At 42.9% G+C, this 13,894-nt stretch overlaps 1 protein-coding gene across 1 annotated transcript in view; it reads right to left on the bottom strand.

Moving 5' to 3' along the window:
- Positions 1-305: 305 nt before the first annotated feature.
- Positions 306-13,894, bottom strand: part of LRGUK (leucine rich repeats and guanylate kinase domain containing) — a 71,128-nt gene continuing 57,539 nt past the window's right edge. Inside the window, exons 13-16 of the mRNA XM_063101012.1 lie at positions 12,877-12,990; positions 10,877-11,078; positions 8,518-8,613; positions 306-2,497 (exon numbers count right to left, since the gene is read on the bottom strand). Coding sequence (XP_062957082.1) covers positions 306-2,497; positions 8,518-8,613; positions 10,877-11,078; positions 12,877-12,990 — 2,604 coding nt within the window. The remainder of the gene's footprint in view (positions 2,498-8,517; positions 8,614-10,876; positions 11,079-12,876; positions 12,991-13,894) is intronic.

The raw sequence follows: 13,894 nt of genomic DNA on the forward strand, positions 1-13,894 counted from the left end.
GGCCTTCAAGACTGGCTCTACTGGCTGGCAGCACTAACCCCTCTGTTGCTGTATCCCTCTGCAACAGCTGCTCTTCCCTGCTGCAGTGGCAAGCTGCTAAAGAGGCACAGAGGTGCCAGGATTGGCTGCCTTCTAGCCATCCAACGGCGGGCCAGCGCTGGACAGCCCCACCACCTGTGCTGATTGTGGCTGCAGATGGAAGCCAGTGTACAGACTCACAGCGCCCCAGCCATGGCTCTTCATTTTGTGCCAGCGCTGCCTCAGGGGGTGGCGGACTTCAATGCTCTAGTGGTTCCAGGGATGGCTTAAACCTTGGTGCTCTGACTGCCCCGGGCCCGCAGCCTTCCTTGCCGGCTGCCCTCCTCCTCAGCAGACACCTGATTCTGGGCAGCAGCAGGGTTTTCGTCCTGTGGTACTCCCTCGTGTTTTCGGGTTCGGTTCTCTTTGGCTTGCTGCTTGGAAGCAAGTGCACTGCCCCTTTGGACAGAGCTCTCTCTGGTCTGACTGGTCCCCTTATGGGCTTGTGTCTCTTTGACAGGCTGCTGGGTGGGGGCCATGCCATCCTGCTCTGGGGGTTCCGAAGCAATCTCTGCCTTCTGAAACCTTCCCTTTTTGTGAGCCTGTTCCTTACCCCCTGGACACTTCACAGGAGCAGCACTGTCCTGTACTGACTCTGCAGAGGGCTTTTCGCTCTGGGGAGGTTTCTTGTCGGGGGGCTGACTCTCTTGAGTTGGCTCATCACTGCTGAAGGTAGTTTTATTTGCTTGAGAGAATCCTTCAGAAATCTCTCTTTTCAAAGATGCTCCTTTTTTGGACACACCTACATCCTGAGGCAGGTCATGTGGGGGGAGGTTGGTAGGGGCCTTTTTTCTGGAATGATGTACTTTTCCCCTTTTTTCTTCCTGCCATCGGGGATCTTTAGAGGATGGTTGAGCGTGGGGTGGCTCTGGAGTGCCTGGGGTATGGACTTTTCCCCTCTGGTTCCCCTGGGGGTTCAGGGGAGGGCTGGGGTTAGGATGGTCGGGCACCATCACAGGGGTTCGCTTACTACGGGATTCTAGCCGCGAGGCTGTCGGGTGGCTGCTAGGTGGTGCCTTCTTCAGAGCTGCTGGTCCTTTAGCTGTCTCTCTCTGGATAGGGAGTTTTTTTTTTCTTGCTCCCATCTGCTGCACTGGCTCTTGGTTGTGGGCTGGGGCCTGCAGATCTGGAATCTTCTTGCTGGAGGAGCGGCCTACCTTGGAAGCCTTACTTTCCTTCATGGGCCTTGGGCCAGGAGGAGCCCCTGTGTCCTCGGGCGGCTGTGGCCCTGCATGGGGAGCGGGGATGTGAGGCAGCCCAACTTTCTGGGCCTCCTGGTCCTGGGGCGGATCGGGCATGTGCTGGGGTGCTTGTTCCCGGGTAGGGGGACGGATCAGCGGCAGTTTCACCTCGCTGACTTTCTCCTCCTGGACTTGCTGGGGATTGTGGGCTGCTTGGGGGCTCAGCTTCTGGGGCGGTTTGGAATGGGGGGTCCTGATGGGAGGAAGTTTACTGGTATCTCCTTCCTGAGTTGGTGGCGGCCTGGGAGAGGGAGTCATGGTTTGATCTGAGGTTGTTCCTAAAGCCTCTTCCCTGCTGGGTGAGAGGAGCTTGGGGGTGGGCCTCCTCCTCTGGAGGGGAGCGAGTAGCCGAGGCTGGGGCAGCCTGGTGGGAGCCAGCCGGCTTCTAGGGAGCAAGGTCACTGGGTCTTCCCCGTCCTGGGTCTGCTTTGTACTTGCTGATGAGTCTTGGGGATGTGACAATTCGGGGTAAGGAGTACCGACCCGGACAACTTCTGCTCGGGGGGGTTCCTCTGTGAGAGGCTGTTGAGAATCTCCAGCAAGTTGCTTCTTCACCGCATCAGGGTGGGAAGGATCTTCTGGAGGATCATGATGGGAAGTGCTGGGTGGAAGCTTGTCTGACTCAGTTTCCTCATCCTGTGTTATCTGAGGGTTGAAGGAAGTTGGACCAGGTCCCTGTGGAGGCTCAGACAGGGGAGGGAGGGTCAGGGTTACCTGGGCCTCCCCAGATTCCTCATCCTGGTCTGGCTGGGGGCTGGGGGAGGTACAAGGGTCAGGGTGCTGAAGAGGCGCTTGTCCCTCATCTTCAGGGACATCTGTCTTAGCGGTTATTATTTTTGAAGAAAGATCTGGCTGCTGAATATCCTCTGCTGTCACATTTGAGGATAAGTCTTGCTCCTGCTGAGGAATAGCGGGTGCTGGTGAGCCGATCTGTTGAAGAGGCTCCGAAGTGAGATGGCTCCTGGGAGAAAGCTCTTTTTTATGGGGTTCTCCATCCTGAGTCAGCTCTTGGTTCTGGGAGGGAGCTGGGCTCTGATCTTCAGGGACCTTGGCATGAATTTGCATTCCAGGGAGGTGCTCTGTCATCTGGCCATCTGCTTGCAGTTTTGCCAAGCGCCTGGGGGATGGAACCAGGTGTGCTGGTACCCCAGACCCAGTCTTCTTGCTAGTGGGAGCTCCTGCTTTAATATAAAAAGAAGTTAGCTAAAAGCAGTCTTAACACTTTAGAAATTAGTAACAAAAACCATCTTTCCCTTTTTTGATGCACATAGACCCCTGAAAAGAATAAAATTATGTATTATAGAGAACTTAACCTTCCTTCCTCCTCGGGGATACTAAGTATCTAGAATTCTCTTATTTAGTGGAACTTAGAAAAATTTAGTTAACTGAAAACATGAATTTTAATGAACAGATATAAAGAGGCTTATTCACAGAACCAAAATTTATATCCAGGTTTGTGGATGGCGAGGAAATTTTCCAAGCAAATGAGTTTTAGAATTTTCACCACCTTAGAGATCAGTGCTGCTTTGGATTGTAGAAACCAGAGGATGAACATCTAAGCCAGATGAAGTGCCATTTGTTTGTTTCCTTGTTTGATGACAGTCCCTTTAAATAAGCTCTGAACTCTGGGAACAGTCATGGCTCTTACCATGGGGCATGAAGCTCAGCAGGAACTCAATAAATAAGTGATGAATGGAAAAAGGAAGGAAAGAATCAATCTGATGGAGTCATAAGGCACATGGTTTAGAGACGCTGCTCCTGAAGATCCCTGTCCAAGCTGCTATCCCCTACCCATTCCTGTCCCCGGGACATCTCTTTTCCCTCCAAGTCCACCCAGGCTCTCAGAAACCACTAGAGATCTGATATTGCATGGAGGGATTGCTTTTTCCAATCACCTGGGAGCAAGTCCTCAGGGGACTCTGCTCTCATGGACAGTCGCATGGACACAATCACCCCAGCAGGTACTTGTTTATGATAGAAGCCCTGATACATTCTGGCAGACCGAATATCATCTTAACCCAGCCCTTAGGACATGACTCTGAAATGCAGAGTGGTCAGAGGCAGCACACCAGCCTGGAACAACCTGGAAGAAACTCACCTCAGCCCACTTTGGGGGACACCTGATACTCAGAGACTACCAACGCAATCAGACCTCCAAGGTGACCCCAGAGCGCTCCATCCCCGGAAGCCAACTAGCCCCCCTTGGCCCCTCTCTGGAAGCTGGACGAGCCTGTACTGCTCTGGGTTCTCACCGAGCCTCCTAGTCTGGACGAGCACCCTCGGCACCCAGTCAAACCACATGTCCCCTGGGGATGGGAAGGAAAAGCTTCCCTCTTGGCAGGGCTTCTGAGGGGCTGCCCTGTCCGTCACTCTTATCTACCTAGTTTATAACAGTTTAAAACACGAACTCAGACAAGAAACAAGGTTAAATCAAAACATAAGAGCAACGAAAATATCTAGAACAGGCAAATTCATAGAGAACAGAGAGTAGATTAGAGATCACCAGGGGTTGAGGGGAATTACTGTTTAATGGGTACACAGTTTCTGTTTGGGGTAATGAAAAGTTTTGGAAATAGGTAGCGGTGATGGTTATACAACATTGCGCATGTAATTAATGCCATTGAATTGTACACTTAAAGTGATTAAATTGGAAAATTTTGCGTTTTATACATATATATATATATTTTTTTAACACAATAAAAAAATTAAAAGATACTACACTATAAGAACAGTAAACCCAGTGCTGAAGGTCCTTTCCCCCTTTAATTCCTCCTGGTTTCCTATAATGACACGTACACATTTTTTTTTCCCTATTTACACAATTCATATTATTTGGAAAATGATACCATGCCCTTTATTAAAGATAAAGGCAACATTTTACGGACTAGTAAATTGTTCAGTTTACCTGTTTGACACATCATAACCACCATCATTTTCCTCTAATCATTAGTAAGAATTCTGAATAATGATCTGCAAATACAATTTCATTTTATGATCATTACAGCAAGAACTCAGGGTGATAGCTGGTTTGGCATTCTAAAAGCTTTATTGGAAGCACTGACTATCCCAGAAATAGGCTGTACAAGACAAATGGAGGGGAAAGACATCCCTTATGCTGAGTTGCAAACATAGTGAGTTTTTTCTTATTTTCTAGCAACTACATTGTTTATACAGGCTTTTTAAGTCCTCATGCTTTAGAAGCAAATGTTACCTGCATTACTACAGGAAATAAATAAGATAATTCTATACCTAAATTTATATACATTTCTAATTAATGGTACACCTAAAGATCTCAAGAGTCTGCGATCTCTCTGTACCTAAAGTTACTATTTTATACAAGCATTAAATGAAAATCCAATTAATCCGTGCACAGTGAAGGCTGACATTTCTGGGCCCATGCTGGGGGGGGCTGTACTCAGAACTGATAGACTTTGGGCTTACTTTTATAACTTTTTTCACTCTCGTTGTTAAGCGTAGAAATTAAATTTGCATTCTCAGTTACATATTAGCAATGTAAATTTACTAAAGATAAAGCTATGTATTATTACTTAAAATATTTGGGAACAATTTTCAGTTTGCATTGATATAGGATTACCACTTTTAGAAAAACAATACTGTTGGCCATAAGATTTCTGTTTGTACTGAAGTGTAACACATAGGCAGTCTAATCCAATCAGGAAAAACCTCAGCTCTGGAAGGGCAGATTCTAATAATATCTGGTAATATTATATATAGGGTTTGTGGGGTTTTTTTTCTGAAATGGGATTTCGACATCATTTCTCTAATCAAATTAATTATTATTGCTTAGATTTTGAAGAGAAAACTTAGGCCTAATACTTCCAGTCCAGTTTTCTAACTGCTCAGACAAAACTGTATTTTATAGAATCTTAAATATTTTTTATATATTTCAATTTCTTCCCTTTGACAGCTCAAGTATACAAAAATTCACTATACTAAAATTATTGGGTTTTTCTATTTCTAGAGACCCCATTTATGTAAGTATTTATATAAATAAACCTAAACTATAAAACTTAAAATCAGTGACCAAGCTCAGAGCAGAGGCACAGGCATAAGGTGACGGTGAGTCTGCTGGACCCCCGGGCCCTTCTCGGGCAGTCTTATACCTCGTTTTGAGGTCATTGTGATTGGGACCCACTTTCCTACACTGAATCTGTAAGCACCTGTCCCACACTCCTTGGGATAAACTTCACAGCCCTGAAACTCAGAGAGGACACTGGCTCTACTTTTTGGGCCACCAGAAACACCATAAAAGCTTATAATAGGGACCATGTTCATCAGAATTTTAAAAATACTCACTTGAATAATGTCTGGCCTCCACAATGTCACTTTATGTGCAAGTTTATCCTTAAACGATTAACTTAAAAAAGTAACTTGCTCTGCAAATTAACTGTATAAATAAGAAAATGTTTGGCTCAAGAAAACACATTGTTTTCCAAAATACTAAACCTACCAGGAAAACAAAGATCTGCTGTGGGTAGTGATTTGATATATTAATTACAAATCATCCCATCTACTTTTTTAAGCTGGAATTCTATTATTCAATAACTGGATGGCTCAGTTTCAGTTATTAACTGTGTCTGAGAGTCATAACATTTTTACAAATTTTATAATTCATACTTTTCATTAAATCAGACAGGCCTAACACAATTAGTCCAAATAAATAAAATTTTATTATACCTTTTAAAATGGGAGTCCATTTTCCTATGCACACATTATTTGGTCTATTAATTTGCCAAATGGTAAATGTACCCAACAGTCAGTGTTCGTGATAGTTGTAAAACAAGAAAAGACACCAAGATGGAGCCCACTGGCTTCTGAGACAGAGTCTTGGTCAAGCGTCACTGTTCAGAGGCACTCTCAGCACTGTCAGATCAGAAACGTGCATTTCTCAGTTACTCAGCCCTGGTCAGGCTCAGGGGACCGACTCATGTTTATGCAAAGCCTCAGAGGCTGATTTAAAAGCCAGCACACCAATTTATTAATTTACAACGGGAGCGGGGCCTGGCTCGGGGATCAGGGCAGGGCATTCTAACATAGGGTTTGGCCCCCACAGAAACAGGTCTACCCAGGGGACCAAATTAAAGACCAGAAGGTTGCCTGGTTAGCAAAGAATTAAAGCAAAGGGAACAAATTTCCTTAAGAGAAACTTCTGTTGGGCCACCGAAGCCTCATCAGGTACACTTTGCTACTCTACACGACACGCATGGCCTCCCACAGAGCCAAGGCCTGACGTGGAGAACCAGCAGACGTGGAGAACCAGCACAGGTCTGCACAAACACACTGACACGCCCCTAATTTAACGCCCTCCCTCCCATTAATGCCTATTTTCAGACAGGTTGAACTTTATTCAGGTACTTTCCAGTCAGTAGGTCATATCCTGGTCACTTTCCCTCCTGTGAGACAGATATAGAAGGAAATTTTCAGCTGCTATCTGTTGATTTTCACCAGTTTCACACTGACCTCATCCCAAAATACAAGGGGCACTCGACCTGGGAAATGTGTACAAAACTGCAGAACAGCACAATTGGTTGTAATTCTGACAAAATCACGATCTGGCCTGCCTCAGTCTACCAAGATACAACCACGCCAACAAAATCATATTTGGGCAAAGAGCCACAAAGGCTAAAACACAAAGCTGCATAGCATCTGCAAAGCAGCAGGAGTCTCAGGTTAACAGCTTTCAACGTGTGATAAGCGAATGGGGTTCAGCCCGTGGAGAGAAACTTTGTAAATTACTACTGTGTAAAATACACATAACATAAAATTTACTATATTAACCATTTTTAAGTGTACAGTTCAGTGGCATTAAGTTCATTCACACTGCTGGGAAGCCATCAGCACCATCCCTCTCCAGAACTCTTTTCTTCATCTTCTCAAACTGAAACTCTGTGCCCATTAGACAACAACGCCCCATTCTCTCCTCCCCCAGCCCCTGACAACCACTACGCTTCTTTCTGTCTTTACGAGTTTGACTGTTCTAGGTACCTCATATGAGTGAAATCATACAGGATCTGTCCTTCTGTAGTTGGCTTACCTCACTTAGCATAATATCTTGAAAGTTCATCCATATCCTAGCATGTGTCAGAATTTCCTTCTTTTTTTAAGGCTGAATAATATTCCATTGCATGTATACACTACATTTTGTTTATCCATTCATCCATCCATAGACACTTGGGTTGCTTCCACCTTTTGGCTATTTTGAATAATGCTGCTATGGAGATGGATGTGCAAACTCTCTCTTTGAGATCCTGCTTTCAATTCTTTTGGGGCATATGTCCAGATGTGGAATTGCCAGGTCATATGGCAGTTCTATTTTTAATTTTTTGAGGAGCCTCCATACTGTTTTCCACAGGAGCTGCACCATTTTACATTCCCACCAATAGCATACAAGGTTTCCAATTTCTCCACATCTTTGCCAATAGTTCTTTTCTGTTTTTGTTTTGTTTTGTTTTGTTTTTAAAGTATTCATTCTATTGGTTGTGAGGTGAATTTGAGAGAACCTTTTAAATACATCATGAAATACTCATGTACCAAATTCTACATTAGAGCCTTAGAATTCCTAGATTCCAAGGAGATGCTTCTGTATATCCTATGTTATTTGCTGTTCATAATCCATGAGGCAGGTGGGGAGCGTTAAGTCCAGATAGCAGGACAGTAAACTGATGCTCAGGACAGCTCCGCAGCTTGCCCAAAGGAGCAGTAGGGCCAGGACAGGATCATATCCTCTTACGAGTGCTCTTTCCACTATATTCTGCACTGCAATGTTTTGAGGGCTGGGGCAATGCAAAGAAAAGGGGGAAGAAATCCCTTGGACTGAAATAAAGCTAAATGCAAACCCAACAGATAGAACAATTCCTCAGCCCCCCAGAGGAACTCAACTTCTGGAAGGCTGAGTTCTGAACTCTTGAGGCTAACCCTTGTCTGTTCCCCATCTCCAAGACACTGCTCAGCTTGTCCCTGAAGGGCAGTCCCCTAAGTTCTGTGATGGGCGTGGAGACAAGCAGAGTCACAGGTACAGAGACTGACTCACGCAGCCTGTTTGTGGGGATGATTAACCCAGAAGAAGGATTAATAAGATAGAACCAGCATTAGCCTCGCTGATGAGTACCCAAATAACAACTCACAGATTTCCTTTCCATGAAAAAAACCATCTGGCAAAAAGGGGGTAGGATGGTACCTGCAGCTGGAGCCAGACTCTTGGCAGGTTCTTCAGTCAAGCCAAGGTATTCTCGAATGAGTTGACTCAGCTTCTCATAGGCAACATCCAGATCATCTACAGGAAATGAGAGCAGATGTCAAAGCAACAGGATCACATCAGAGTAGAGCTGATGTTCACCTCTTGGTGGTCAGGATTTGTTTACTACATTAGATTTTATGAATATTGTGGCAGACAGCATTCTAAGGTGACCTAATGACATTTCACCCTTGCGTAGTTTCCTCCCCCTAAGTGTGGGCAGAACCTGTGGAGGTAGTGAGATATCACTCCCGTGATTATGTTACCTCATATGGCAAAAGGGATTTTTTTTCAAATGTAATTAAGGTTACTAATTGGTTGACTTTGCATTAATTAAAAGGGAGGTTATGAAGGTGGGCCTTCCCTAATCACGTGAGCCACATAAAAGGAAAGTTTTCTCTGTCTGGTAGCAGAAGAAGATGTCAGAAGACTCAGCACAAAGTGCTGTTGCTAGCTTGAAGAAGGCAGAGGCCACACAGATAGGACCTGGGAGCAGCCTTTAGGAACTGAGGACAATCCTTGGCAGAAGTCAACGAAGATACTGCAAGCACAAGATACTGCAAGCACAAGATACTGCAGCCACAAGATACTGCAGCCGCAAGATACTGCAGCCACAAGATACTGCAGCCACAAGATACTGCAAGCACAAGATACTGCAGCCACAAGATACTGCAGCCACAAGATACTGCAACCACAAGATACTGCAGCCACAAGATACTGCAGCCGCAAGATACTGCAGCCACAAGATACTGCAACCACAAGATACTGCAGCCGCAAGATACTGCAGCCACAAGATACTGCAGCCACAAGATACTGCAGCCGCAAGATACTGCAGCCGCAAGATACTGCAGCCGCAAGATACTGCAGCCGCAAGATACTGCAGCCGCAAGATACTGCAGCCGCAAGATACTGCAGCCGCAAGATACTGCAGCCGCAAGATACTGCAGCCGCAAGATACTGCAAGCACAAGATACTGCAGCCGCAAGATACTGCAACCACAAGATACTGCAACCACAAGATACTGCAGCCACAAGATACTGCAACCAGAAGATACTGCAAACAGAAGATACTGCAGCCACAAGATACTGCAACCACAAGATACTGCAACCACAAGATACTGCAAGCACAAGATACTGCAGCCACAAGATACTGCAACCACAAGATACTGCAAGCACAAGATACTGCAGCCACTCAGTCCTACAACCACAAGAAACTGCATTCTGCCAATAACAAGAATGAGCTTTGCAGCAGATTTTTTTTGAGCGCCTTCAGCCCAGCTAACTGCTTCATTTCAGCCTCCTGATACCCTGAGCAGAGAATTCACCTATGCTGTACCAGGCTTCTATTCTACAAAACTGTGGGCTAATAAACAGGTATTGCTTTAAGCCACTAAGTGTGAGCATTTCTATGCAGCAATAGAAAACCAACACAAATATGTAACATATTAACATGTTTTAGAGGTCAAAAACTATTAAGTTGAACTACATGAAATTGTTTTCATAGATCAAAAGAGTTGAATATCAGCAATTTCATATGGTTCGTACTAATGCCCCCCAGCCAGTCTCCCCTAGACAGGTAATCTCTGTTATATTTTGAGGATTCTTCCAGAGATTTTTTAGGTAGAACAAAAACACATGATTACATAATTTTTTTTTTTTACATAAATGATGCTATACTATACCTATGATTGTGAACCTGGCTTTCTTACTAACAATATGGCTTGAAGATATTTTCTTATCCTTACACAGAGTGTTTTTGCATTCCTTTTTATAGCGGTATAATACAATGCAGTTTAAAAATATACAGACATTTTCATATTTCAATAAATTCTCCCACTGACTCCTGCTTTAAATAAGTGGCCATTTCCAAGCTAGTTCTTGAAAATGTTTGTTTTACACAGATATTTTCATGATTTTGATATTTTTAATAGTTGGGTTTTTACCTATGTAGATTACGATAAATTTGCCTGAATTTTATATACCTTTCTAGAACTTTAAATGTGTATTTCAAATTATACATTATCTGATTTTGTTCTCACAATGTCCCCTTAAGGAAGAAAACTAATCCAGGCTCATATTATACCAGATCTTGTTAGTTAAGATCTTAAGGAATAATAGAGATAATGCTCTGATTAAAAAAGTGGAAGGTTAGACCTCTTGGATTCTTAGCCCTTTTTGCAGCTGTTTGTGACTCATTGCTACAAGGAAAATACGTTTTACCAAAGGACTTTCTTCCCAGGAAATAAACTTTTAATCTGGTGACCTTATACTTCAAAAATAAAACTTTGTTGAAAGTTACTGACCTGCATTGATTACTGCATCAAAATATCCTGGCCATTTCTGATTAATTTTAATATAAAGGTTCACTCTGGAGACGGCAAATTCAATTTCTGCACGACTGAATAGTCCTTTTCTCCTCAAGTATCCCTCATATTTTTCCTTGTTCATGGGCACCACCAGGATATATCGAGGCTCAAAATAGGAACATTTCAAACTTCTTACACCCTACATGTTTAAAGAAAAAGATAATAAATTGGAAACAGATACCCAATTTAGAAATCATTTTGGAGACATCTGACAACATGGGTATAATAACTAGTATTATTTCAAGGAATTTATCTTATCTGTATAATTAGTTACTGGTTTCCTATAAATATCTCAAGGTTGGATTACTTTTCTGTATCGAACATTAAGTTGTCATTGGAAATATTAGAATTCATTCCATCTGGTTATCCTCTAATTAATCATGCTAATGAATGCAGCTATTAAAAGAAAATTGCTGGGTATAAGACATACATTCCCAGCAGTTTTGCAATTTTATTACTGAAAACTTATTTAAATTCTATATTTCAAAAGGCATCTTTGGAGCACCAGAAGATAGAGATCCTACCAGGGAGAAAAGCCTCTTCTGTTACCCCTTTCATCACCCTGGAGCCATTTCTGTTTCTAAACCAGCAAACTGTTTAGGCTGGTTCCAATGACATCTCATAGCCTCTACTGGTGAGCTCTGGCTCTGCTCATAGCTCTGGAGCTGGCAAGGCCAACTCGTGGTAACCGCTAAGCAGGAGATCACAGCATGGAGCAGTGCAAGGTACTGGTCTGTGGCTCTGGAGAGCTTGGTTGTGACCGCAGCTCTACAGCTCCTATAGACCTTGCCCAAATCCCTCAAGTTCCCCAGGGATCAGTTCCCTCATGGGGAAAATGGAAGAGTTGTTTCAAATGGACTCCAGAGTCCCTTTCACCTCAATTCTATCCTATCAGTTTAACTCAATGCTCAAAATCTTTGTTTTACAAATTTAGTGGGAAGAAACACAGGGTCTGTTTAAAACAATTTCTGAAAGCATCAATGACAAGAGTAGTTTGGAAAAATACTTCAGCTGGGGAGAATCAGGGGAATAAAGCATAGTTATAGACTCGGCTCCCTGGAAATGAGTGGGAGTAAGCTCTCAAGGAGAAAAAAAGGAAAACAGGAGCCATCACTCAGGTAACTGTAGAACTGGAAAAAGGTAGACACAAAAAGATAGAGTGTCTGCACTCAGAAATGCATTAATTTTTGTTTCTGCCTTGTCTAAGCAGGAATTTTTTTAGAAAAGTCCTATAATTTTTTTTCTGATTACAAATGAGTTATACTGCTTGGTGAAGGTTACTTGAAAAAAACAATCAAACATCTTTGAATATTTCAAGTATTTAATAAAGCTATATCTCTTTAAAACAAATGAGTGGGAAATTCGTGGTTTTACTCTGGATCTTAACTTTGGAGAAACTTCTGTATACTCTAATTACAGAAGATTGTTGGGGGAAGACGGGATTCTGTGGCAAAGAGAAAAATCTCCTGAAATCTGCAAGTCTAAATCGCCAGAAGAATGAAGACATTGTACCCAGTGAGCAAGTGAAGTCAAATGACAGCACGGCCCACACCTGTCCCATAATGAGTGACAGAACAAGACCAAGGCCACAGGGCTGCCCTTGTCCTGAGGGGACAGGGAAGTAGAGAAGCAGGTCCCCACTCTGCAAGAACCAGGCTTTACCTAACATCACTCTATGCTAACAGAGACCATACTTTAAAAAGAAAAAGGACAATGTAGTGAGAAAATAATTTAGTATAAATAATTTAGTAACTCATAGGATATGTGTGATTTCTGATATTGTCACTTAAGTTTTTACAACTTTCATTCCCCATACTAATTATAAACTTAATACCTCACACTTTCATATACATTTTTGTTGTGCCTAGCCCCCTCCTCAACTTCAAATACACCCCCCCACACACACACAATAAACTGATTGAATAAAAAACACTTACTTCTATTTCCATATGAATACAGCTTGCTAAACCATCTCTGGCGATACCTTCTATGGTGTCCCTATTTAATCCATACTTGTGATTCCCGTAATCAAATGTCAGAATAAATTTCCCCTGGAATTTGAGAAGTACAAAGATTTTCATACAACAGCAGCCATAATGAAATTTAATATAAGTAAAATCATTTGATGTCTCATTTTTGTATAACTCCATAAAACTTACAAATATTAGCAACTATACAAGAATGACAATGGGATTATGAAACTTAATATCCAACTGTGATTCGGAACTTTATTCAGAATTCCCAGCTGACAGACAAATCAGGTTTTTGGAAATAACCTGCTGAGAAAATGTCAGAGGAGGGCTAAGGCACTGAAGCTGCTTATAGAACAGACCATTTTTCTTGCTTTCCCTCATCCTACCAAACCTGCACCACGGACCTTGCTTATTGAGACAGAAAAACTAATAGCGGTCCTTTGGCCCCACCACTTTGGCTGTGCCAGCACACCAGGTAGCCCAGAAAAGGCTTCCATTCCCCAAAGCCTTGCATTCCAAGATAAGCCATGAATTACAGATAATTCTTGAAGGCTGTGAATTACAGGGACCTCCTCAAAGCTTTGAAAAACAGACTCCTCCTGTTTTTCCTCATAACGATAGCTTTTTATTGAAACTGTCCCAGATGTTATTCAATGGAATTGTTGTCTTCCCATAGTCATTTGAACTATAAATACCACCTTCTGTCTGTATTCTGGAAGCTCAGTTCTTCCAAAAACTATACTCTCTTGCCAAAACTGCAAGTAAAAACAAGTCTCTCAAAATCGTCTGCAACTTCTTCTTTGACAATATTATATTTATTAAACCACTAGGTCTAATCCATACTGGAGGCCAATGACAAGAGAAGGAATAAAAATATTGATGACGTTGGCAAATCTGGCTCCTCATATACATGATTTTGAAATAAATAATGAAGCGAAATGTCCACGGCTGTGTCAAATCCCTTCAACTGGCGGCAGCAGCA

Source organism: Cynocephalus volans, chromosome 6 (assembly GCF_027409185.1).
Source record: "Cynocephalus volans isolate mCynVol1 chromosome 6, mCynVol1.pri, whole genome shotgun sequence".
Classification (NCBI taxonomy): domain Eukaryota; kingdom Metazoa; phylum Chordata; class Mammalia; order Dermoptera; family Cynocephalidae; genus Cynocephalus; species Cynocephalus volans.